Raw genomic sequence first — 26,195 nt, forward strand, 5'->3', positions numbered from 1 at the left:
ATGGATGCTGAAGCGAAGAAGACAAGAGGGAATTCAAAAAACTTACAATTCACGACCCCGTCTGTTCAGCTGGTAAATTCCAACAGAAAATGGACCTAGTTACTCAAAGAAGTAACGACCAATATAAAAATAAAATAAAAATTCCATTTTTATTCAGTTGCTAAATATTATTAATATTGCTATTATGATTGAAAACTACCTCATCTTTCCATTGCCAGATGACGCTAGTCACCTAGTCCATTCACGTCAGTTGCGGTGTGGGGGTCAATTTCGGTGTTGTCACATCTCGGTATTGGTCAATTGGAGTATGGAGCAGCAGGCCTACGCTCTCTCCGATGAGACTCCAACAAGAGTCGAAAATCGTCGATTCAGAGTGCTGGATTGCGCTCCGTATTCTAAGTGAAAAATAAGATTGTTTTGCCTTCGCATTGCAACTGAATAAAAATGGAATTTTTATTTTATTTTTATATTGGTCGTTACTTCTTTGAGTAACTAGGTCCATTTTCTGTTGGAATTTACCAGCTGAACAGACGGGGTCGTGAATTGTAAGTTTTTTAAATTCCCTCTTGTTTTCTTCGCTTCAGCATCCATCTGGCTTGCAAATTTTAGAAGCCTTGGAGGTGTTACCAAGAAAATGGACCAATAAGTTTTCAATTTAAAAATCTTTTAGTAATATTTTAATATAATATTATTAATATTGCTATTAGGATTGAAAACTACTTCATCTTACCATTAATTACTAAATTTATTAGAGAGATGGGACTGAGTTCAGTGGATAGCGTGTAGCAAAAATTATACAAGAACAAGTTTGTTTATTTCAGTTTTATTAAAAAATATCACAATGATTTAATACCTATGAGAAAATTAATAAATAAAATTAACTAACACTTCTAATATCTACTTTTTCATTCGTTAACCTATCTACAAACTTTTGCTGGTGTTCAAAAACGCAACCCATTCGTTGTCCCATTCGAACCTTTTCTCCTGGCATAATAGAGAATGTAAAATGTTTCGGAGCTTCGAAGATCAAAACAATGGTTGAGCCCATTCGGAATTCTCCCATTATGTCACCTCTCTTCAGTTCGATTGAATTACCGAGGCACACTTCTTCCTTTGTTTGTTTCTTAAAAGGTTTGTTCGTTTGCAAAGTTTTGTCAAAGTATACTTTTACAGTACCAACGTTTGTAGCACCTAGAACAGTTAAATCGAAATATAAATAATTAATTATTCTTTAAATAATAATATATTTTTTTCTCATGAGGATCTTTCAGTGCGTCACAGTTTTTCGATTTCTTTCTAACGCATTAAATTGCATGTGACAGAAAAAAACGCACGTCGGTGATTACATTTCGTCGGTGACATTTATAACATTTATTCTAGTTGTCAATAGATGGCGCTATAATCGAAAAAAAAATTATTTATGATTTATATAATATATAGTCCGTCGGCTATAACTTTTCCCATGCGGTACGATTCATTTTCAATAAAATTAAGTCAAAACAGAAAGTTAAATGTACGCCGATGTGTCTAGTATATAGTATACAGTATACAAAATGTATATACACATCGACGTTCGTTTCAATTTATGTTTTGACTTAATTTGATTGAAAATGAATCGTAACCGCATGGGAATAGTTATAGCGGACGGACTATATCTACGAATATAATCTGTTCAATTTATAAGACTATACAAATCAAAGAAAATACCATTTTATAAATGCAATAAACACAATTGATTTGATTTTATGCCAAATGCCAAATTGCAAATAAAATGTGACAACTGCCAGATTTAACTAAAATGTCATGTCACTAAAATGTATATTAGCACGGACTTACCTTTTTTTTCTATCATTTGCGACGCACTGAAAAATGCTCATGAAAAGAAGCATATCATCATAAAATATTATGCCTGGTTAAGTATTCGTGGAATGCATATCAAGTATCCTAATATCTCTCTTCAAAACGGAATACAAATAGAACCCGGAGAATAACATAGGAATTCATTTATTAAATACAACATTAACATTAACAACCAAAGTAATAACAAACACACAGAATGAAATTATAACATTAGCAGAGGAACAACAAGATTTTAGGTCGAGAAGATCATGTACCGGGTGTCCCAATAAGAATGGCTCTCGGTCATATCTCAGGAACCGTTTATAGTACAGCTTTAAGAAAAAAATATTTATAACAAAAGTTGCCTCGAGAAAAGCTTGGAAATTATTTTCATATTGTAAGTCCACCGCTAGAGGGCGTAATTGAATATCAAAAATTAAAAAATGAAAATTTTACAAAATTTACCTAATGAAAGGGCACTGGAAATCCAATGATCGTATTCTTCATAAAATTCTGTGTAAATTTGATTTCACAAGTTTAAGTCTACCTTTGCAAATAAGAGGTGGAGGTGAGTGGAAACCTTCTTATAAAAAAATGGCTGTAAGTCCGGTTCTGCTAAACTGAATTTTGCATACTTGGTGTTGTTGAAAACAGCTCTTTTTCGTCAATGTAAGTGTCTTATTTTCGAAGCCTAATAAGTAATATGCGAGCTAGGAGGCGTTATTTAATTATTTTCAGAAATCTAGTTTTCCTTGGAAAATATTAAATACAAGTATGCATTTTTAATCGTGTATTACAAAATTAGACCAAATTAGCAACATAATACCGAAAACCGCATATCGATACCTTTTTTCTATCTCGAGATATCTTAAGAAATATGTAAATTTTAAACATAACTGTTACTGTCACCGGTAAACGAGGTTAAGAAAAAGTAGTGTGCTATAAAAAAAACAAATAAACATTTTCCAGATGTAAACGTATATAATTAATTAAAACAACAATAAGACAAACAACACTATAAAATATAAAAAAGAAATAAAAGAAACTACTTACTTAGTCTTAGTGACTGCCTAAATGTTCAAATTGTTGCCCATCATTTTCGATGCAAGCATTTACTATTTCAAGAGTAGATTGAATAGCAACAGATGTTTTAGACTTTTATTTATGGGGACGGATTAAAGACCTTGTTTTTGTCACTAGGCCCACTACTCGAGAAAACATGATCTAAAATCTAGAGAATAAGAAACGCCATTCAAAGCATTGCGAAAGGAGAAATTGAGACTGCTGTTCAAGCTACTAAGTAAGCAGTTGTTTTTATTTCTTTGTTATATTTTATAGTGTTGTCTGTTTTAGTGTTGTTTGAATTAATTATATACGTTTACATCTGGAAAATGTTTCTTTGTTTTTTCCATAGCACACTTCTTTTCATTAACATCGTTTACCGGTGACATTAACAGTTGTTTAAAATTTACACGTTTGTTAAGATATCTCGAGATAGAAAAAAGGTATCGACGTGCGGTTTTCGGTATTGTTTCTAATTTGGTCTAATTTTGTAACACAGGATTAAAAATACATACTTGTATTTAATGTTCTCCAAAGAAAACTAGATTTCCGAAAATAATTAAATAACGCCTACTAGCTGGCATATTACTTATTAGGCTATTTCGAAAATAAGACTCTTACATTGACGAAAAAGAGCTGTTTTCAACAAGATCAAGTATGCAATATTCGATTTAGCAGAACCGGACTTAAAGCCATTTTTTCATAAGAAGGTTCCCACTCACCTCCACCTCTTATTTGCAAAGGTAGACTTAAACTTGTGAAATCAAATACAATGAAAGTTGAAATAATCAACTTGTGAAATACGATGATTGGATTTCCAGTGCCCTTTCATTAGGTAAATTTTGTAAAATTTTGATTTTTTAATTTTTGATATTCAATTACGCACTCTAGCGGTGGATCTACAATTATGAAAATAATTTCCAGGCTTTTCCCGAGGCAACTTTTGTTATAAATATTTTTATCTCAAAGCTGTACTATAAACGGTTCCTGAGATACGGCCGAGAGCCATTCTTATTGGGACACCCGGTACAGTCGCGGTCACTGAATAATTTACACCTTCATTTTTATATTGTAATACTGTAAAATTGCAGTGCCGTACGGATTTATTAATTGTTAAATTGCTTGTCAAAAATTTCGCGCGTATTGAAAAACAAAATAAAAAGCTATTAAACGCTTCCAAAATGCCTATATGCATTTGAATGACGCGCAAAACCAAGAGCAGTTGCCAAACTCAATAATTTTAAATCAATATTATTTAAAAAAAACCTCTTTCTATAATTTCTATTTTCTTACATTTTATAATATACCTATATACTAAAATCACAATAAAGATGCACTAGAAATAAACAAACCAAGACACGTTGACTGTTATGAGGAGCACTTCCGAATCATGATTTACAATGTATAAACTTTGTAAACCATAATTTGGGATTTACAATGTATATACATTGTAAATTATGATTCGGGAGTGCTCCTCGTAACATTCAACGTATCTTGGTTTGTTTATTTCTATGGCATCTTTATGATGTACTATGATTAATCAGCTATTCTTCAGAACATAACTCACCTACTGCAGTATATGAGAAAAATCCATATTTCCATTGTCCAAGATAAACGGCTCTCTCATTGAGAGTAAATAAACCTGGTAACCAACTGGCAATGCTGGGGTTCACAGAAAGTAATTGTCCCGAAAAATGTCTGCGGTGCGTTGGTTTCCATTCTGATGGTGAATGAAATCTAAAAACATACAGAGTTAATAAAATTCAATGTAATTAGCTTCCTTATTATCATTATTAGCAGATTATATGGGAGACTTATAAAACAACGCATATGCGAAGAATACTGCCCTTTTGCATCAGAAGAACAAATCGGATTCAGATCAGGACGAACCACAATAGACAGTATTTTCTGCTTATTCCAAATACTCGAGAAAAGAACACAGATCTCGAGAAGTGCATTTACTTTTAGTAGATTTAACAAAAGCATATTATGACACCGTACCTGTTGCGAAATTGTGGGAAATATTGGAGAAAATCCGTATCAGAAACGTTCCCTGATAACACTGATAAAAACATTAGAAATATGAGAATACGTGCCTTGCGGAAGAAGGCGATGGATAGGAACGACTGAAGAAAAATTCTTGGGTAGGCTACTACCCACACAGATTTGTACACCCAGAATGAATCAATTTTGTGGCATCAAAATCAACTTGAACCGAAACAAAATTAGTATGATTGAATAGGTATTTTCAATGTCTTTCAAATGAGATATCACTTGTCATAAAGTCCCATTTAAAATTATCGGTCAAAGTAGCTCTGTAATGTCATCTGTAACTATTACTCCACCTGTTATGACTATTTGAGAAACTTACGTCCGTTTATTTCCTCCCCCTCCAATTTTCACTATTATAAGTATAACCGTTCAAAAGATACAAGGGGAAGGGGAGGAAGAAGACTTTGGGCTAGCAGTGTATAAACAATACAAATTTCAACCAGTCTTATAATTACTTATTGTCAAATGGTCAATAACATCCGAGATAAGAACAGATGTTGAAAATAATGTTGTCTTAACACGGAAATTGTTTGTATAAAAACAATACTATTTTGCAAGTTCAATATTTATCTGTCCTATGATAACCTTTCTCATAAACTTACATTCACATTTATGTACGATTATACATTGAAATATGCATGATATAAAGTGGGTTATTTTACATTCGGAAGATTGACAAGAAAATAATAATTGTCCTAAACACGTTTTTACCTTTCTCTGTTTGTATGTTGGCTATTATTATTATTATACATTTACATATATATTCTAGTCCACAGACCTTTCAACTTTTAAGTCATATACATGACTGAATGACTAATGTTTATGTCATTAAAAAAACCCAAATATGTCTTTATAGATCTAAAAAGGCATACGAGATAGTGTTCCACTTTCAATGCTCTGGATAGAAATGGAAAAGCATATAAAAACAGTACAACAGCTTTACAAAAACATGACGGTAAACATCAAAACTGGAAACAAATTAATTATTCTCCGTTTCAAACGTTAGAATCAGTGTGGTTCGACCATTCAGAGATTGCCATTCTGTGAATTATCATAAATACATCATCCTTTAGTATTTCACAGCTATTAACAGCGATAATTCTCTACAAGTACATGCCTAATACTACCCAGCCACTGCCGTTGAGAGCGGCAACATTATCAAGAAAATTCTCATTTAGTTTGTATTGGCCCTATCCTCCGTACACTGAATCTCATGTCTGACATGCGGTATAGAGAAATTCCTATTAATAATGGTATAAAGCAAGTCTGCTGCATAGCACCTAAACTTTTCAGAATATATATGAATGATGCACTATCAATGTGGAGAAGAAACCGGTGCAATATGAGCATCTCTATCGAAGACGGGATATTGTTTATGATATACTTCGCTGACGACCAAGCTATTAAAGCTGAAGACTAGAGTTATATGTACAGTGATAAGCGCTAATAACCGGCAAAATAACGCAAAAGATCGAAAACATTGTGAAATAAAAAGAGATGAAACTAGTAGATGTGTAAATTATCGTTATAATCGTATAAATTAACATTACATTACATTATATAGTTTCCCACCTTTAGACGTCTGTGACAGGAGTATTTTATAAAATTCTCCTGGTACAGTGACAGTCGTCATACTCCTCCGATACGTCTAAAGGTGGGAAACTATGTAATGTAATGTTAATTTATACGTTTATATCGATAATTTCCACCTCTACTAGTTTCATCTCTTTTTACTTTACAATGTATTATATTTTCCATCCCTTGCGTTATTTTGCCAGTTATTAGCGCGCTCATCACTGTATAGACTACTCGTATATGCTTAGACAACTGGAAGACTAGTACAAAAAGTGGAGCCTCATAATTAATATACAAACAACAAAGTACTTAGTTGCAGGAGAAAAACCAGAAAGTCTACAAATGAAATGGGAATTAAAAATCAACTGAAACCTTCAAATCCTTTAAAGTATTATTAGCAGCAATTATCTATAATATAGGTAAAATAGGTATATGATAAATTGAGCATTTAGACAAATCTTTATAAATCCAAATATTAACATACCTGTGATAGTCTCCAGGTGCCAAGTAGATAACGCATTGATACAATACATTTCCCTCATGTGGTTTGTGCAATAAAGAGGTCTTAAAGTCTCCATTGTATTTTTGAACTTTTCCTGTATTCTCACCAAAAAAGTCTTTTAGTGAATATGTTACTCCTTTTACCTATAAAGGATAGAACTTAGATCACTCATAATATATAAAATTTAAAAAAATATTAAAGATTTTATATGATTGATAAATATTAGCTTTTTCGTCTTTTTGTATTAAAAGCCATTTTTACCTCGATGTTAGTTATTTAAATTGTTAATTAGGTTGGCCAGTTAAAATTTTCAACAATCATCGTAAGGTAATTTGTAAACCTTCATTTTTATGAAGATTTCATGTGGATTACACCTTAAATGCGCATGCAAAGGACGCCCGTTGCCCATCAACCAGATGGACTGAAAACCTGAAGCATGTTAGCAATAACTGAATGCAAGTCGCATAGAGACAGATGGAAAGGGCTGGATAGACACTCTCTTTAGAATTTTTAGACGATCTGTATATTTTCTTAAAATAACCATTTCGTTCCATTACGTTCTAATGAGAGTAACTATTTCATATTATCACCATTTCAGGTTTATGATAGATCTAGGTGTCGAACTCTATTACATATATCCATTTTTGGATACAAGCTTCCTTTTGTATTCCACGTTTATCGAATAATTTCTCTACTTACTGGCGAATACCAATTCAAAATCGCAGACCCACTTTAAATTTTATACCGATGTATTCGAAAAAATTCTTATATTGTATATAATTTTTGGTGTAATGATCTAAAAAGGGTGTCCTTAAAATGTTATAAACGAAACCAATATATCGTATAGAACCACAATAAAATGGTGAAAATTAAAAGATGGGATGGAAGGTTTATTCAGGACAAAAATAGTAGAATCCCAAGACATTTAATGGCTAGTATTATTACAGATACTCCATTTGAAATACTTGGAAAAACCTCCGGAAATAAGTTCAAGGATAAAGAGAAACCCATATAACGAGTGGCAAGAAGATAGGTCGGACATAGTTACTTATTACCTAAGAGGCTGAAAAGAAGATATATAAAATAGCTAAACTATATCAAAATAGAGGAAAGAAAGCAAAGGATTTTAATCAGGTTAGATTTATTCGATACAACTATAGTAAAATATTTGTTCATGAAAAATATGAAAAAATATCAAAAAAGGAAGTTGCTTGTTCAAGTATTTCAAAAACAAGAAAGGTTAAACACTTAGACCAGATGATATCAAGGAGGAAGTGTGGACAGTCCTGCATATAGATAACAGCAAAGGGATTCCATACTTCATACTTAGCGTTTGTATCGTGCGGAATATCATTTTCAATGCAACAAGTGCCAATAGCATTAGAAAGTTGATTAGGATATTCAAGAATACCGGATCAACTGAGAATTCAACTAAAGAAATTGTAAGCGCTTCGGTAAGTCAAAATCCATATTTACCAATTTGTAAAAGAAGTCAAGCACTCCATAAAAAATTAACTCGCAGTTAATTTTAAAGGAATCCACGTAAGAGCCTATAAAATTCAATTAGTTCAAGAACTGAAGATGTTAATTACACTATCGACTAAAAATTGTACATAATAATATGTTCCCTGAAAATTTTGAAAACATTTTGTTTATTCAGACGTTTACGGCCTTTCATTCGGACGGATACGTCAACTAGTAGAATTTTATGGACAAAGGATCATCCAACAGAGGAACATCAGTAACCACTTCAGAGCCTAAAGGCCAGGGTCTAGATTTAAATGTCGGAAAAAGGCATCGTCTAGATGTACTTCCACGAAGGTCAACCTGAGTGAACAGTTACTGTGAATAGTGGACAACGTTCTTGTGAAATATTAAAAGGCCCTTAGGTCCAAGGTGTACTTCTAACTTATCAATTACTGCTGTAAATAAATTAATCTTGAACAAAGAAAGTGATTTCTCGTAGAGGTTCCATTAATAGCTTCCAGGAATTTTAATATCAGATTTCTTACATAATTTTGTGAGAATACGTGAAAAGTATGTTGTACGAGAATAAAAGGACGAATCTGACGCAACTGAAACACAGTGTGCCATCAGAAATGGCGATATCTCGAGCAATGGGTCAATGCGTTGTTATCAATATTCTTTTAAGATTAGATGCAGTGTCAATGGTCGGTTACTTAATAACATTAGTTTTTCTAAACAACTTTGAACTTCAGTCTTCGTCTTCACGTGCCATATCAGAAATATCCGATGTTGGCGATCATCATTGCGAAGGCTTCTAGATATTCTGCAAATGGAATAATTGTCCTGCATTTGATATATTCACGAATATATATATGTCTTAGTATTCGCGCTGTATAACCCGAACGTATTCAGAGTAAGTTCGGGATTAGTTTTCAAAACGCAGGCGTCAACGTAAAATTATACTGGACATGTTCAGGATTTTTTTTCCACGAAAAATTTTCGGATTCGTAATGTAATGATGGGTTGCATACATGAAGTTTAGAGAAGAAAGCCTTTTCTTGTCCCTTTCTTATTTCGAAATCAATGTCAACAAAAAATGCAAATGCAACAAATTTGTATTTCAACAAAGAGAAAGAAAATAACAGCAACAGGCAAAGGATTAAATTTCTATTCAATGCCTTTCTTAGAAGTTAGAAATTTGATTAGCGTCTTTATTCTTTTGACAATATAATTTGGTATTACCACGCCGAAAACCGGCTTAAATTTTTGTAGAGAGTAAAAGATTGTTTAGTTACTTGGAAATTGCAGCTTGTTATTTAGATATAAAAATTACCTTTAACGTCCAGTGGGTTGAACATTATCTGAAGGAAGGAATAATTTAGTAAAGCAATCATTTCCAGTTTTGATATATTGAATTTGATAAATTGTGGCATTGTGTTGTGGTTTATTACACCACAAAAATAATGAAATATAACAAGACACAAGAAATAGTTTCAGAATAAGTTTGATGTGTTGTTTATGATTCATTATTCAATAAGAGACTAATTTAATTCATAAATTAAACTGAAAAATAAACCACAAGAATATGTAGGTACTTATAATCTCATCTAGATAGAAGAAATTAAGTAAAAACAGAGTACAATTATTTATTGTAATACTACCGATATTATCGAATATCGAATGAAAAGTAATAAGATAATAATACTAGAAAAGGTACCTACTTATTTAACATATACTAAATGGAAAACATTGACAAAAACAACTAAAAACGCTTTAATATAAAAATATTCAAATTTGTTTGAAGAATATTAAAATGATACAACACTTTACATAATTCAAAAACTTTAAAAATCTGAATCTACATCTACAAGTTGTTTAACAAAAAATATTTTAGGTTAAAAATTGGACGGAGTGCGGAGTAAGAACAGAATAATGGTCAGAATGTCAAGAAATTCTTCCCAAATATTTTGTGCGCCTGTGCGAACTTAAAATCCGAAACAAAATCCTCGAAGGTCGAGAGGGTATCCCGGACACGTTCAGGATCTTTTTTCTGTACTGCGCGAGCACCGAATTAAAAATCCGGAGGGTGTTCAGAGGGAAAAATTCGACCTCCGCGAACGCTCGATTTTGTAATGCGCAGGCGTTCTCCCTCTGGGTACGTTCGGGTTGTTCAGCGCGAACAAAGCTTATAAGTCCATTCACGAATGGTTTTTAACCAAGAAACTAGATTTCTTCCTACACTTCTACGGCCATCTATTTTGCCTTTAAGGATCTGTTGTACTATTCTATATCGATTTCCTCTCACTATATATGTCCCAGATAAGACATTTTCCGGTTTTTAACAGTCTTTAGCAGTTTTCTATCTTTGTTGGCCCTCTTTAGTAATTCCTCATTAGTTTTTCTTGCTGTTCAAGGTATCTTCAATATTCGTCGATGAATCCACATTTCCAACGCTTCAATTCTGTTCATGGTTGATACTTTTAGTGTCTACACTTCTGCACCATACAAAAGTACAGACGAAACATAGCACTTAACCATTGTTTGTCTTAATTCTAAACTGAGATGATTATTACAAAGAAATGATTTCATTTTCATAAAAGTAGTTTTAGTCTTTGCTATTCCAAGTTTTATTTCCATGTCTGGATCTAGTTAGTCCGTTATGACTAACGTTAGTTCCCAAATATGTATGTCATTTTGTGATCTTTTTCAACTTGGACTCTATTTAATTAAAGCTCTGCATCTGGATGTGGATTATCTCCAAAAACTAAAAATTTGGTTTTGTTTGAATTTATTTTAATGCCCATTTCCTCTAATATTTCGTGAATATGATAAAGTGAACTTCAGTAACGGTGAATAAAAAACAACCACCGATATCTTTTTGGACACCCTGTATGATGTAGTGTATTTCTGCAGTAACTGCAAAAATTAACAGACCTATATATCTAGCAAATGGAGCGTACCATGGATTAGAGAAACTCAACATCAAACATAGTCACAAAAATAATGAAAATATTGATATTTGCGGTGTGCAAGTACTTGGAGGCGATACAAGAAACGATCGTGTGAGAATAGCGGAGAAATATTGTAACTTTCTTAAATAAGTCATTGTCAATTGAAATTGTCAAATTGACGTATATTTCATATCTACTGTCAATGAAGAAGAAAAATTATATATTTCTCCACAATATTGATATGATACGCAATTATTATATAAAGGTAAAAGTAATTAATTGTATTTTGCTTGCATAACTGCATTTTAATAACTAATTTTATTTACTACATACAATTGTTTACGTTTTAATAACATAACCTGAATCTTATTTTTTCTTCTTATTATTTTTTCTTCTTATTATTTTTTGGACTATGGCCTTGACAATTATCCAGCAACCAGGACCATATGATTGGTCAATATAATTAAAAGTGCGAATAAAAGTGCAGAGCGAAGAAACCAGGTGTCACTTTTCCGAACTTGCACGGTCCCAATACAGAACTGACTCAAGCCCGTACTCGCTTACGCGTCAGAAACGTGGACGATGACATAAAGTTATAAAGAACGTTTAGGCTTTTTTGAACGTAAAATCCTCAGACGTATTTATAAAGGCGTGCGAGAAAACGGATTATTGCGTAGACCAGGGGTGGGCAAATACTTTTAAGCGCGGGCCAAAATGAAATTTTCAAAATGTCTCCCGGGCCGGAATAGTATATCGCGTACGTAAGCTAGTGCACACGCGAATGTTATTGGTAAAGTTTTTCCCTATCCAAGAAATTATTTTGAGAAAACTACTATAAGTATCATTTTAAAGCATTTGGATAAAGAAATTTTACTGTGAATAATAGATAACAGTAATCATAAACAAGTAATTAGACTTCGTAAGTCCTAATTTTTTACCTAAGGTGACCGGAAGTAGAACCAAAAGTCGATATTTGAACTCTTCGTATAATTTTGCGTCGATTGATAAACGATTTCACTAATTTCCAGTAATTTTTGACAAACTTTCGGTCATAACTTATCGGAGCTTAGCGGAAATGACGTCAAAACCGGAACTAAAGATTCAAGCTCGACTTTTCTAGACTTTTACGGGTCTAGTGGTCGACTGTTGATGTATCACATGTACTATTTCTGTGACTATAATATGGCACTTCCGGTTAGAACTTTTTAACCGGAAATGATATAAAAACCAAAATTGTACACTTGTTTTCATCTTGCTAAGGCACGTCGAATGATATATCGCTTATACTATTTAGGTGACTTTAAAACCGTACTTCCGGTTGCAACTCTAAAACTGGAAGTCCGAGGTAAAATTTCTCACCTTTAATAGCATCCTTGGGTTAGGAGCTTTCATTCGACACCTCATTTGTCGTTCTATCTGTTCTAATAACGGAGTACCTAGTTGTGTTTACGGACAGACAGACGGACGTGGACAATTCAACGTTTTCACATTTTTTCAAAATGGGTGAAAACATTTGTATTACTTGGGTGTACATGCGAACAATTTGTGGCCAGTAAAATATGTCACGTAATTTTTAAAGAAATATGGTCCAGATAAAAAATGAAGATATAAACAAGTGGACAAAATGAAATACTTTACTTAGGGTAGAGGTCTGGATTACGGAAGATCTAAATCCGAAATCGGAAATTGTATCAAGAATAGGACAATCAAGAGCAGCTTTTTTGAAGGTGAGAAAATTTCTGAGTATAACCAAAGACTCAATCTGCAAATCACATATAGGATAGTAAAATATTATCCTTCTCTGTTATGTTAAATGTTAACTATATATTCTTCTTTATGGTGCCGAAGCGTGGACTGTTAATGTTGACTTAATGTAAAAGCTGGAAGCTTTTGAGAAGTGTTTTTAGGAGAATTTTGAGAATATCATGGACAGATCATATTACGACGAAATGGTGATGCACAGAATGGGAAGAGACAGATTACTTTTGACCACTATTAAAAGGAAAAAGACAGCATATTTGGGGCACATACTTAAAAATAATAAGTATGAGTTGTTACAGCTGAATGTGAAGTATAAAATCGAAGGAAAAAGTGTTCCTTGGAGACAACAAATATCCTGGTTGAAACCAAAACATCACTGTCTCAAAGAGTGTGAGAAATGCACATTCAATTCTATGTAGTCAGTAGAATCTTGCTTTGTGAAACTATGTTGTATACTTTAAAGTAGGGTTACAGCTCTTCGGAATTATAATATTCTTTATTATTTACACATTTAATTATTTATATGAACAGCACACTATCGCACTAACACTGTCGATTTCAACAAAATTGCATTTACGAGTTTAAAAAAAATTGCTTGTGGGATTTTTCAACGGGCCGGATAAAGTAAGCGAAAGGGCCGGATCCGGCCCGCGGGCCGGCTTTTGCCCACCCCTGGCGTAGACGCTATAATTTTGTGCTTTACAGCCTTTATAGTGAGCCTAATGTCTGCCCCACCTTGACTTTACAGTACACGAACATACGGCAATACAATGCTTATGGGAGTTTTTAGCGCGGCGATGCCGATTTGCTTTAAAAGAATTTTCAATCGGACATTACCAAGGCCTAAAAATGTAGGTCCCTAAAAATTTTAAATTAAAACTAACCCGTTACAGTCAAGTAAAACAATATTTTTCATTGTTTTTTTTTTGTGAGTGATAGTCATTTTCGAAAAGTAATCAGCAATTTTATAATCGACATGCGTAATAACTTTTTTCGGTTAAGAATGTTAGAATATTCAACATTAAAAGTGGATGTTGTTCTATGGTTGTTAATTTATGTACCTATTGACAGTACTTATAGACAGTTCTGAAGTAATGTCAAAATATATTGTCAGTCAAGTTTAAGTAAAGTTTTATATTGTCCTACCAGGTCATACAGTTGAGAATAAATAAAGTATAATTATTGATGGTCAGTTGACCTAAATTAAATTATAACAAAGAATATTAAATAAGCTTAAAATTATTACTGATAACATTGTATTGAGTAACTCATTGCTTATAGGGCTTTTCATCGATTGTCATTTGTTTCGAGCTTCTATCATATGTTGTATATTTTGTGTATAAAATTAATACACACGGATTATACTACATATGACAGAAGCTCGAAACAAATGTCCTATAAATAATGAAAAGTCCTATTTGAAAAGTTTGGATCCTAATTGCAGTTTATTGTTATTCTTAATGACTGATTTGCAAGATGAAATTAATGTCATTTTAATGTATTTACACACTACGACAGTAGCAGTGAAAGTGAGGAAGACGGGATTATAGAAAGAATCTAAAATATAATATATGGTTACCCATACTGAAAGAGGAAGTCAACAGAAAGAAAATACCACGATTAGTAAGTCAATAACTGATTAATATGTAAAATTTAATAAAAAATTTTGGTTTTGGTAAAAGGTATATTATTTTAAAAAGCCCTATAGGGCTACAAACATCGAACAAAACGTTTTCGCTCTAAAAAGAGCATCACCAGTGTTGCAAGAACATGGTGAGTCAACCAAAAAATACGAAGGTCAAAGCCTTTCAAAAATGGACTAAAAGTCACATCAAAATGCTAACATAGCAAATTCCAAAGGATGGATATAATTCCTAAGGATACGGCCCTAGGATAACATATGACTCCCACACGTTGTAACTGGGTCAAAGGTAACAAATTAGGGCATTATGTTACAAGAGGTGACAGAGCATTTTGATGTAACTTTTAGTCCATTTTTGAAAGACTTTGACCTTCGTATTTTTTGGTTGGCTCACCATGTTCTTGCAACACTGATGATGCTCTTTTTAGAGCGAAAACGTTCTGTTCGATGTTTGTAGCCCTATAGAGCTTTTTAAAATAATATACTTTTTACCAAGACCAAAATTTTTTATTAAATTTTACTTGTAATTAATGGTATACAGCCAGCTACAGGAAATTTTTCCTTGTGGATGATTAATATGTATTATTAATATTATTTATAATTTAAACATATTAAAGTCAGAATTTGGCATTAGTTTTTTGAAAGTAAATAAAATGTAAGACCAAATAAGAATAGGTATAGGAATAAGAAAGTAAATTATGATGTCGGGATAGTATCACGAGGTTTTTTCCTGGTTTTCCCTCGTGATTTACTATGGAATCTCTAACGCGAGATTTTACTGTCATCGTTGCATTTGGTTGTCTTTTTAAAGACAGATCACATGCTATGATATTTTCTGTGAGAGATATTCTTGAGTTAATATTGATTTCATGTAATCGAATGAACTATCTTTTAGTAAAGTCGTCCCAGGAACGCAACTCATAAATATTGACGATATCATTTTAAAGTCTTCTACTTTAAAATGTATAATATACGTCTGAATTGCCAATATAAATGAGTCAGATTAAATAAATTATTAGAAGAATTTTTTTACTTAGCAACAACATTTTTGTTTATTTTAGTAGTATTTTGTATTTTGACAACGAAACCCGATTTGGGCTTCGAAACGTTAATAAAATCTTTTTTTGGTAAAATTGTGGCTTATTTCCCATTATAAATAGTTGATTCTAAAATATATAGTTTAAATGTATTTTAATTATTTCTGTAGGTACCTACGTATTTATTAAGGTTTAACATATTTATGCGCTTAAATATATTATTATATAAATGTTTTATACAAAATTATTTTTATTTTGTTCACATAAAGGCATTTTTCGAAAAAAAAAAATGTTTTAGAACCCCTGACAGCCACAAAATATCAATAATATTAATTCCTAAGTTATTAATAGTTATCCTATAGAAAAAAGTATGGTTGCTTAAAACCTGTTTCTGATAAAATTTGGCACCACTGTTGGCCATAAAAACCTGTGCTGTAAAGTCAAGGTGGGACGCACAATAGTATTGGTAGGTCCATCAAAATAAATAGACTGCGGTGGCTAGGCCACTTATAGAGAATGAACGAGATAGAGCCGTCGAAACACATTTATAACCAAAGATAGGATGGAGTAAAGAGAAGAGGCAAGCCCAGAGCACGATTTAAGGACCAGGTGGAAGACGAATTGCGAGTGTTAAGAGTACGAAATTGAAAAATCAAGGCGAATGATAGGAAGGAATGAAAGCTGATTCTAGGGCAGGGTAAAACCCGTCATGGGTTGACCATGTTGACCACCCAAAGATGATGATAATGATGTATGATGTTATTTAATCTGTACTTGGATGAAGTAATTCTTAAGTTGTTACTTACCTGTTCAACTTGTTCAGTATCAACAGTCCCGAAATGGAGGACCGTCCCGTCACATGGCGATACAAGACAGCTACTCTCGTCGACTTGTCTTACACCACTTTTAAGAGATCTGGCAAAAAAATCTGCCAGACTGGGGTAAGACGTTAAATCCTCGTTTTCAGCTTCTGCGATGTTAACACCGAATGCGTTGGAGTACATTTTGTAAACGGGAGGCCTCAGTACTTCGGGTAGTGTTACATCTATAATATCAAAAATAATCCAATATGTATTCCACTGTCAGCATTAAAAACAAAATAGTGACAAAGAAGAGAAAATAACCTGAACATAACAAAAACCAAGGACAAAACGTATTTTTGGCGCTTCACTGGCGTTTTCGTCAGTTGCAGCACATCACCGTTTCTGAAATATAAGGTAAAAGGTGATTATACGGAAACAGGAGGGACTTTGCCAAAAATCAAAGGGTGGTATTTTTCAATTATTACCTTAGGTTAGTTAAAATACACATTAGGTTAGCAACATTTCTAATTAGTACCAAATTTTTGGCAAAGATCTTATTAAATTGTATTATCGAGGTCAAATATATAAATATATACATAAGTTGGTACTACAAAAATATTTCGAAGTACAGTAGAACCCCGATTATCCGTGCTCCTCGAGACCGAAAGGTGGCACGGATAATTGAAAAGCACGGATAATCCGAACATTTATTTCTTATTATAATACATATGTACGTATATCCATACATATAGCCCTACCATAAAAAGACAAAAGAAAAAATAAATCTTTCATTATGAGTCTCCCTCTCCGCGTATAGAGTTTCCGTCGAGTGATTTACAGTGACGCTATTTTGATAAAACCTCAAAAATGCAATTTAAGTAATAGAAAATCATAGCTCGGATAATCCGCAGCCCGGATAATCCGCACACGGATAATCGGGTTTCTACTGAATATACTAAATTTACAATCAAGATGCAGTAGAAATAAACAAACCAAGACACGTTAAATGCTACTAGGAGCACTCCCGAATCATAATTTACAATGTATAAACTTTGGAAATCATGATTTGGGATTTACAATGTATATACATTCTAAATATTTATGATTCGGGAGTGCTCCTAGTAGCATTTGACGTGTCATGGTTTGTTTATTTCTACTGCATCCTGATTGTAAATTTAGTAAAGGTATATCTTTGTGGTAATATATATAGATAATGTAAAATTCAATGTGCAACTATTTTAAACACTCTTATGGTAGGGGATCCCAAGCGGGGATTTTTGCAGTTACCAGAGCGCGTCAAATTATCACATAGGGAGAAACCTTGTACCCTGTAAATATACCTCTACCATACATTAGCTCTTAATACAGGGGAGTTCGTTAAGGGGGGTCCGAACAAAATCTATCCTTAGAAAAACTCGAAATCATCAGATCAAGATAAGGTAAGTTGAGTACATGCAAAACAGTGTATATTTAAACAATCTGACGATTTGAGCGGGGCATAAGGAAATGGGCGAGTCACAAAGTTTCACAAAAAAAGCCAATATATCGCGAAATGAACGTCAAATCGAAAAACTGATAAATACACGCATTGAAAAATCTATCGAATGGCACCAAAAACGACAACCCACGGAGGTGGAGTGGGGGGTTACTTTAAAATCTTAAATCGGAACCCCCATTTTTTATTGCAGATTTGGATTCTTTACGTCAAAGTAAGTAACTTTTATTCGAGAAATTTTTTCGAATTATGGATAGATGGCGCTATAATCGGAAAAAACGATTGTTGGAAATGGAAAATTAATTTAAAAAATGGAAAGTCCCCCACTTTATGGAAAACTTAACTTTTTCTGGCTTTAGGACTTAATCTTCACAACCCAAAAGGTCCCCATAACGCTCGAGTAACTGCAAATTCAGCATACTTTCCTCCCCTTACTTTCCTACTATTATGCAGTGACTGTTCAAACAGAATCACACATTTACGTAAGAGGACTGCGTAAGAACTGATCAAATTTTTTCTTCTTTAGTTGTCGTGTCCGTATTTAACGTTGGCTGTCACTATGTTTACCGTTTCCATAAACCTTCCTCTATCGGCTGATGAGCAAATTCTTCTACTGTAGAACCACACCAAGTTTCTTTCGACCAACCCATCTCTTTCACTCCACTTTTCCTACAAGGCGAAGTGAATGGTATTTAGGCCCTCTAATTATATTGCCGACGTATTCTGTTTTTCCTCTTTGTGATGTTTATGAGCAGACGTTAATGTCCATGTCGCACAATCATATAATATGATACATTTCATGACCTTTTTGTGAATATGCATCGAAATGTTTCTGTTGTATAAAACTGATTTCCAGGTCATAAAAGCCTTAAGGGATATTTCGATCCTGGTATTATCTCTTCATTAGTCACAATTTACATTTAAGCAGCTGCCAAGATATTTAAAATGGTTTCTAAGTTATATCTCTTCTACACTAAGAGAAAGCAGACCTTGAACTATATTCTTTCCAAAATTAATCTTTCCAATTGGCGTCCACTTTGTCTTTGAAATGTTAATTTTAAGGTCTCTCTGATAACTTGTTTCACTGAACAGATTTACTAATGTCTTGAAATCTTGTAAATTTTCTGCAAGAACGGCTGTATCGACAGCGTATCTGATATTGCTGATTACTTCTCCGCCTAGTCTTAGTGCCTTCTGTTTGTCATCGAAAGCCTCCCTAAAGATTTCTTCGGAGTACAGATTAAAAAGACTGGATGACAAAACACAACCCTGTCGTTCTTTAGTTTTATGAGTAGTTTTTCAGTACGACTATCTACAATTTGGATAGAGGCTTCTTGATTGTAATATCAGTATTTCAGTAGTCTTATATCTTAGTGGTCTTGCTGCCGCAGGCAATCGAAAAGTCTATCCTGGTTAACTTGGTCAAATGCCTTCTTGAAGGAGATGAAACAAACATAACAAACATAAAGGTTTTTTCGGAACTCAAAACTTATTTTTGAGAAAATAGAACACGTAGAAAATCGCGCCTCTCTAGTTTCTAGCCTAAAAGTATCTTAAGTGTGTGGCTAATGAAACTGATTAGTCTAAAGTCGCTGGTGATAAGGTCGGTATTTTTTCCCGTCAAATAACAGTGATAAATCAACACACTAAATTGCTTTGAATCCATTAGTTATAAAACTCTCAAAAGCAGCGTCTAGCCTCACTTAAAGCTCTGTAACTCGGGAAATAAACATAGATATATTAGCCTGTACATTAGGCTAGCTATGAGCCGCTCTGTGCATCGAGGTGTAACGCCGATATTAAGGACGCTATTGGTCAATATTCATTTTGAGTGGTCTAGTCACCTTTGTCCGTCTTATGAGCGGTATCGCTTAGTAAAAAGAGTTAGATAGACCACCGATCGACAGTCGCGCGTTACGCTTTTTTGCTTAGTATGGTATAGTCTACGGTTAACATGTCTCTGGAAATAAACCGAATGACATAAAATTTTGAGGTTAGGACTACGGAAATGTCATATCGAAAATTAATTAGAGTCGCCATCTCATGGTTAGGACCCGGACTTGACCAACTATACATTTTGTTTGCCACTTAGCGACCAGCTTTTCTGCATTTAAATACCTCATCCAGTATAGTAGATCTCTTCTAAATGTGTGACTTAATTAGCTATTAAAAAACTTGTTGCACTGTTAGTCCAGAGAAATAAGATTTTTCTCGTGACACATCCCCCTCCACGCCGAGACCAAATTTTTTGAGTAGTATGGACATCTATATTATTAACCTATATGTTTCCTGCAGCCGATTTTGATGATATACATAGTTATAAAGAAATGAAGATCAAAAAACGGTAAATTTTCGCATTTTTCGTCTATTACCAAAAAGTTAAGCACTTTAAACAAATCTGAGAGTAAGAAACTCATAAATCGTATAAAAAACTTCAATATGGCGTTCGCTGAATATGTCCATCCTTATTGGTTGCTTAGAAAATTGCAAAATAAATCATAAATTTTGAGTTTTTATAAATATTCATAACTTATGTAAAAATTAACTTAGAACCTTCTTATTACACGGAATGCTGAGACTTCTTGTACTTAAATTATATTTTAAATTTCAAAGCAATTGGTCAAATAGTTTAAAAGTTATTTAATTTGTTTTTCCCAAATTCATTTTTTTTTGCAACACTATAAGTCAGAAAATTATGAGGTTACAATAATACTTCGGACAGTTTATGAAAGAAGAACATTTATACTATTACCTTAATTAAAAATAAATGACAAAAAATAATTTTAAACAGTGTAAAATTATTTTGCAAAAACCTGTCGATTTTTTGCATACTTATAAACAATTAGAATAACTTTTTAACCGTTACCCGTAGAAATTTTTTCATATTTTTTCATTTTTAGAAAGACTAAATTTTTATACACATTTAGAAAGAAAACAACTGTCCTAGGACAATTAGGGACAAAGTTATCCCCCCCATTTTTTTTAATTCACATGTTTTTGCAAAATAATTTTGCAATATTTATAATTATTTTTTGTCATTTTATTTTAATTAAATGAATACTGTAAATTTTCTTCTTTCATAAACTATCTAAAGTATTACTGCAACTTCATCATTTTCTGACTTACAGTGTTGCAAAAAAAATAATTTGGGATAAACAAATTAAATAACTTTTAAACTATTTGACCAATTGCTTTGAAATTTAGGGTATGATTTAAGCACCATAAGTTTCAGCATTCCGGTAATCAGAAGGTTCTAAGTTAATTTTTACATAAGTTATGAATATTTATAAAAACTCAAAATTTATGATTTATTTTGCAATTTTCTAAGGAACCAGAACGCCATATTGAAGTTTTTTATACGGTTTATAAGTTTCTTACTCTCAAATTTGTTTAAAATGCCTAATTTTTTAGTAATAGACGAAAAAAGCGAAAATTTACCGTTTTTGATCTTCATTTGTTTATAACTATGTATATCATCAAAATCGGCTGTAGGAAACATATGTTATTATAATAGATGTCCATACTACTCAAAAAAATTGGTTTCCGCCTGGAGGGGGTTGTGTCACCAACAGGATATTTTTTTCCTTATTTCTCTGAACCATGTTTGTTAGTACTTGCATTTTATTACATAAACGGTTTTGACCTCAATACTACTAAATACAGAAAAGGTTTAATACATACCCAATCTGATTATTATTAAACACATTTTAAAATACATGTAAAACTTACCGGCTATATACCCCCAACATCTAGATACTGTTCTTAAAGGAAGTAAACAATAACAGTTGATCTCCCATTTACTTGCAATTCCTTCCTTTTGTCTTTTCCTTAATGCTCTCCACTGCATAACGGCTACTAAGCATATTCCGACTGGTAAAAATCGAGTAATTATCATTTGCCATTCTGAACCTCCTGTGGAAAGAAAAATGACAAATATGGTTATAATATGTTTACTGAACAACAATTAATAATAAAAACATTAGAGATCGAGAACAGGCTAAGGATATTGGTATCGAATTAATAGTCTAAGAGCTAGTGAACCCTCCGACTAACGGTCGTCCTGTAAGGCTAGAAATTTTTCTAGTGATAATTCATAGCACATCAAGGCTAAAAACCATGACCTGGCAGGCCTCAGCGGTGCACGTGTATCTACCAGGTGAATCGAAAAGTGCAAATTTAGGAGGTAAAATAAACTTTCTCCTGTAAGGTTTAAATTTAAGTATGTGTTTGAGTAAGTCATTTAGAAGAAATGTGTACAATGACAGGCGATTCTGAAGAGCATAAGACCTTGCCAGGCGAGGAGAAAGATTAGGGGTTTTTCCTAAAATTATTCTTTTTGCATCGAACAAATTTTTTTTAGGGTTTTTGTTTCAAATAGAAAAGGTCTTTAAAGATTTTTCTCTTAAGTTAATAGTTTTTGTTATATAAGCGATTGAAAATTTTGAAAATTGCGAAATCGGCCATTTTTAGCCCTGAATCGGACATGTATCTAAAAATTTCAAAGTTGCCAAGGTAGGTAGATATTCGTTAAACATTTATTGATGAAATCCCAAAGAGTTTTTTTTAATACAATATCGGGAACGCCTTTGTTTTTTAATTGCTAATCAAGGGGGCGCGACACTGTGGTATAAGTGAGGACATTTGAGTTGGCATAAATTCATTATCTAGAGAATGAGCAAATTTCAAGAGAAATCCTCAGACAGGTCGATTTTTATTTTTAAATTAGGACTTTTTGGCATATATGTAATACTAGTGACGTCATCCATCTGAGCGTGATGACGTAATCGATGATTTTTTTAAATGAGAGTAGGGGTTGTTTGATAGCTCATTTGAAAGGTTATTTAATTCTCTATTCACTAATATAAACATTAACATAATTATTTATACAGGGTGTACAAAAGAATTTCTTTTTATTAAATTAACTTTGATTAAATTTGACAAATAGAAGAAAAATTTTTTTTGTACACCCTGTATAAATAATTATGTTAATGTTTATATTAGTGAATAGAGAATTAAATAACTTTTCAAATGAGCTATCACACAACCCCTACTCTTATTTAAAAAAATCATCGATTACGTCATCACGCCCAGATGGATGACGTCACTAGTATTATATATATGCCAAAAAGTCCTAATTCAAAAATAAAAATCGACCTATCTGAGGATTTTATCTGAGGATATCTGAGGAATTTATGCAAACTCAAACGTCCTCACTTATAATACAGTGACGCGCCCGCTTGATTAGCAATTAAAAAAACAAAGGGGTTTTCGATATTTTATTGCAAATAACTCTTCGGGATTTCATCAATCAATGTTTAAAGAATATCTACGTACCTTGGCAACATTGAAATTTTTAGATAAATGTCCGATTTAGGGTTAAAAATGGCCGATTTCGCAATTTTCAAAATTTTCAATCGCTTATATAACAAAAACTATTAACTTAAGAGAAAAATCACTAAAGATGTTTTCTGTTTGGAATGTATCAAAAAACCTAAAAAAACTTTGTTCGATGCAAAAAGAATAATTTTAGGAAACACCCCTAATCTTTCCCCTCGCCTGGCAAGGTCTTATGCTCTTCAGAATCGCCTGTCATTGTACACATTTCTTCTAAATGACTTACTCAAACACATACTTAAATTTAAACCTTACAGGAGAAAGTTTATTTTACCCCCTAAATTTGCACTTTTCGATTCACCTGGTAGATACACGTGCACCGCTGAGGCCTGCCAGGTGATGGTTTTTAGCCTTGGTGTGCTATGAATTATCACTAGAAAAATTTCTAGCCTTACAGGACGACCGTTAGTCGGAGGGTTCACTAGCTCTTAGACTATAATGTCATTATTTAACGAGATAATAAGTTTGCTCTTTAAACGTATATGTCAAAATATCATGTACCTACAGGTTTCTATTATTTGTGCATCTTGAACAATGCAGAATTTCTATACCTTTTTCGATAATATACTAGTAAAGTGTGTACCAACAAAAAGCAATAGTGCGAGTCAAAAATGAACTGTCCGAAAAAGGAGTTACACAGGGTTGCATACTGTCACCAGCATTATTTAACATATACTCTGAAACATCTTTAGAGAGGCCTTGGACGAATCGGAAGGTATTGCAGTAAATGGACAACTTATAAACAATATTAGATATGCCGACGATACAGTACTGCTGGCAAATAGTGCACAGGGGCTCCAAAGGATGATCGATAATGTTGTAGAAACAAGCAACAAATACGGCATAAAACTAAATTCTAAGAAGACAAAAACAATGATCATTAGTAAAGATACTAACATAAACGCACAAATTACAATACGCGATACACCGTTAGAAAGAGTGGAGAAAATATACTATTTGGGATGCAATATTAAGTATAGTTGGGATCATAGCTACGAAATAAAAACTCGTATTGAAAAAGCTAGAAGCTCTTTTAACAGTTTCAGGAAGATTCTCTGTAACTTATTTTTAAGTATCAATATACGCATAAGAATTCTTAGATGTTACGTCTTTTGTTTCTACGGAGTAGAAAGGTGGAGTCTTACAAAAGATGCTATAAAACGATTAGAGGCATTTGAAATGTGGTGCTACCGGCGTATGTTGTGGGTCTCGTATATACACTACACAACTAACATAACTATTCTTCAGAGGCTAAGAAAAGGCAAAGAAATTATTATTATCACCGTAAAGAAAAGTGGTGGAAGGATGGTGTAGATGAGGATGGGAGAAAAATAGGCGCAGCAAACTGGCAACGGTTATCAATGGCTAGGACTGACTGGCGTAATAGACTTGGGAAGGTCGAGGCTCTTTCATAGGGCTGTAGCACCATTGATGATTAAAGAACAGAAAATTGGCTTACTTCGGCCACATTATGCTCGATGTAATAATAAATACCGACTTCTACAGTTGATTCTACAAGGCAAGATTGAGGGTAAGAGAGGCTCTGGACGTAGATATATATTCTGGCTGGCCAATCTTAGGAAGTGGACTGGTCTAAGGACAACTTATTTATTTCGAACTGCTGTGAATAGAATAAGATGGGCCAATGTGGTCGCCAACATCTCTAGAAGATGGGCACCTTTAGAAAGAAGAAAGTTTGTAACGATGGGTACCGATGGCGCACCCAGTTCGAGTCTCCAACGCGACAGCTTTACGCTCTCCAACTATTTCCCACTACGACCATCTGAGGCGAAGAGGTGGCTCGCCGGAATAATATATAAAATAGCGATCGAGGTAAGACTTTAGTTCAAGCTGGAGAGCTGGTTTGGTAAGAACTGAAACCGGGCCACCAGAAATTGCCTAGTGGCCAAACGGGCTTCAACGTAATGAGTTGGAGCCAAAACAGAGTCTATGGAGTATTGATCTGAAGACTCAATTGGTTCGACTCGTAGCACTGATCTGGCAAGAATCGGGCTTTAACGTATTGAATTAAAGCCAAATCGTGTAGCGGTTCAGAATTGATGAATCGCTTGCGTCCCGTACTCTCCAACTGTGAATTTAACCTGTGAAAAACCTGCATTTTACCGAGTCTGTTGTCCGACGGAGCTAACCCGTCACAAGGTGGGGGATATTAGACTTCTTACAGTGTATAGGAATCGATTATTGATACCGTAAACAACTGTAATATTCTTATTGCCGTACTAAAATTATTTTATTTTGAAACTTTTGTGAAATTTTGATTGTATATATAATGATTATAATTTTAAATTATTATCTAAATCACTTTTTTAATAGCTAAGTTAGCAAAAACCAAATTACAGTTCGATAAAAATGTTAATCACCTTTATCCACTAGAAAATCAATTATGAAAAACAAGAAACACAGCAACATTTATAAAACAGGTATTCGGCAGGAACATTATTGTGGGGTATGAATTCCGGATTTATAAAGGATGTCAAAAAATTCACGAAAGATTTGAATTTGGCGCCATTTGTACAGTAAAGAGTTGCCAACAGAAAAACAAAAACAGTTTGACAGCTGACAGTTTGGGGTTAGTAATAATGGAGTTTTTGGCG

At 33.3% G+C, this 26,195-nt stretch overlaps 1 protein-coding gene across 3 annotated transcripts in view; it reads right to left on the minus strand.

Annotated features, from left to right (window-relative positions):
- Window positions 1-807: 807 nt before the first annotated feature.
- LOC126886480 (phosphatidylserine decarboxylase proenzyme, mitochondrial) overlaps window positions 808-26,195 on the minus strand; it is a 259,635-nt gene continuing 234,247 nt past the window's right edge. For all 3 annotated transcript variants that reach the window (XM_050653438.1, XM_050653440.1, XM_050653439.1), the window contains 5 exons: window positions 21,916-22,098; window positions 16,695-16,933; window positions 7,013-7,173; window positions 4,469-4,638; window positions 808-1,191 (listed from right to left, as the gene is read on the minus strand). In XM_050653438.1, the coding sequence (XP_050509395.1) occupies window positions 878-1,191; window positions 4,469-4,638; window positions 7,013-7,173; window positions 16,695-16,933; window positions 21,916-22,098 (1,067 nt within the window). In that variant the 3' untranslated portion in view covers window positions 808-877. The remainder of the gene's footprint in view (window positions 1,192-4,468; window positions 4,639-7,012; window positions 7,174-16,694; window positions 16,934-21,915; window positions 22,099-26,195) is intronic.

This window comes from Diabrotica virgifera, chromosome 6 (genome assembly GCF_917563875.1).
Source record: "Diabrotica virgifera virgifera chromosome 6, PGI_DIABVI_V3a".
Classification (NCBI taxonomy): Eukaryota; Metazoa; Arthropoda; class Insecta; order Coleoptera; family Chrysomelidae; genus Diabrotica; species Diabrotica virgifera.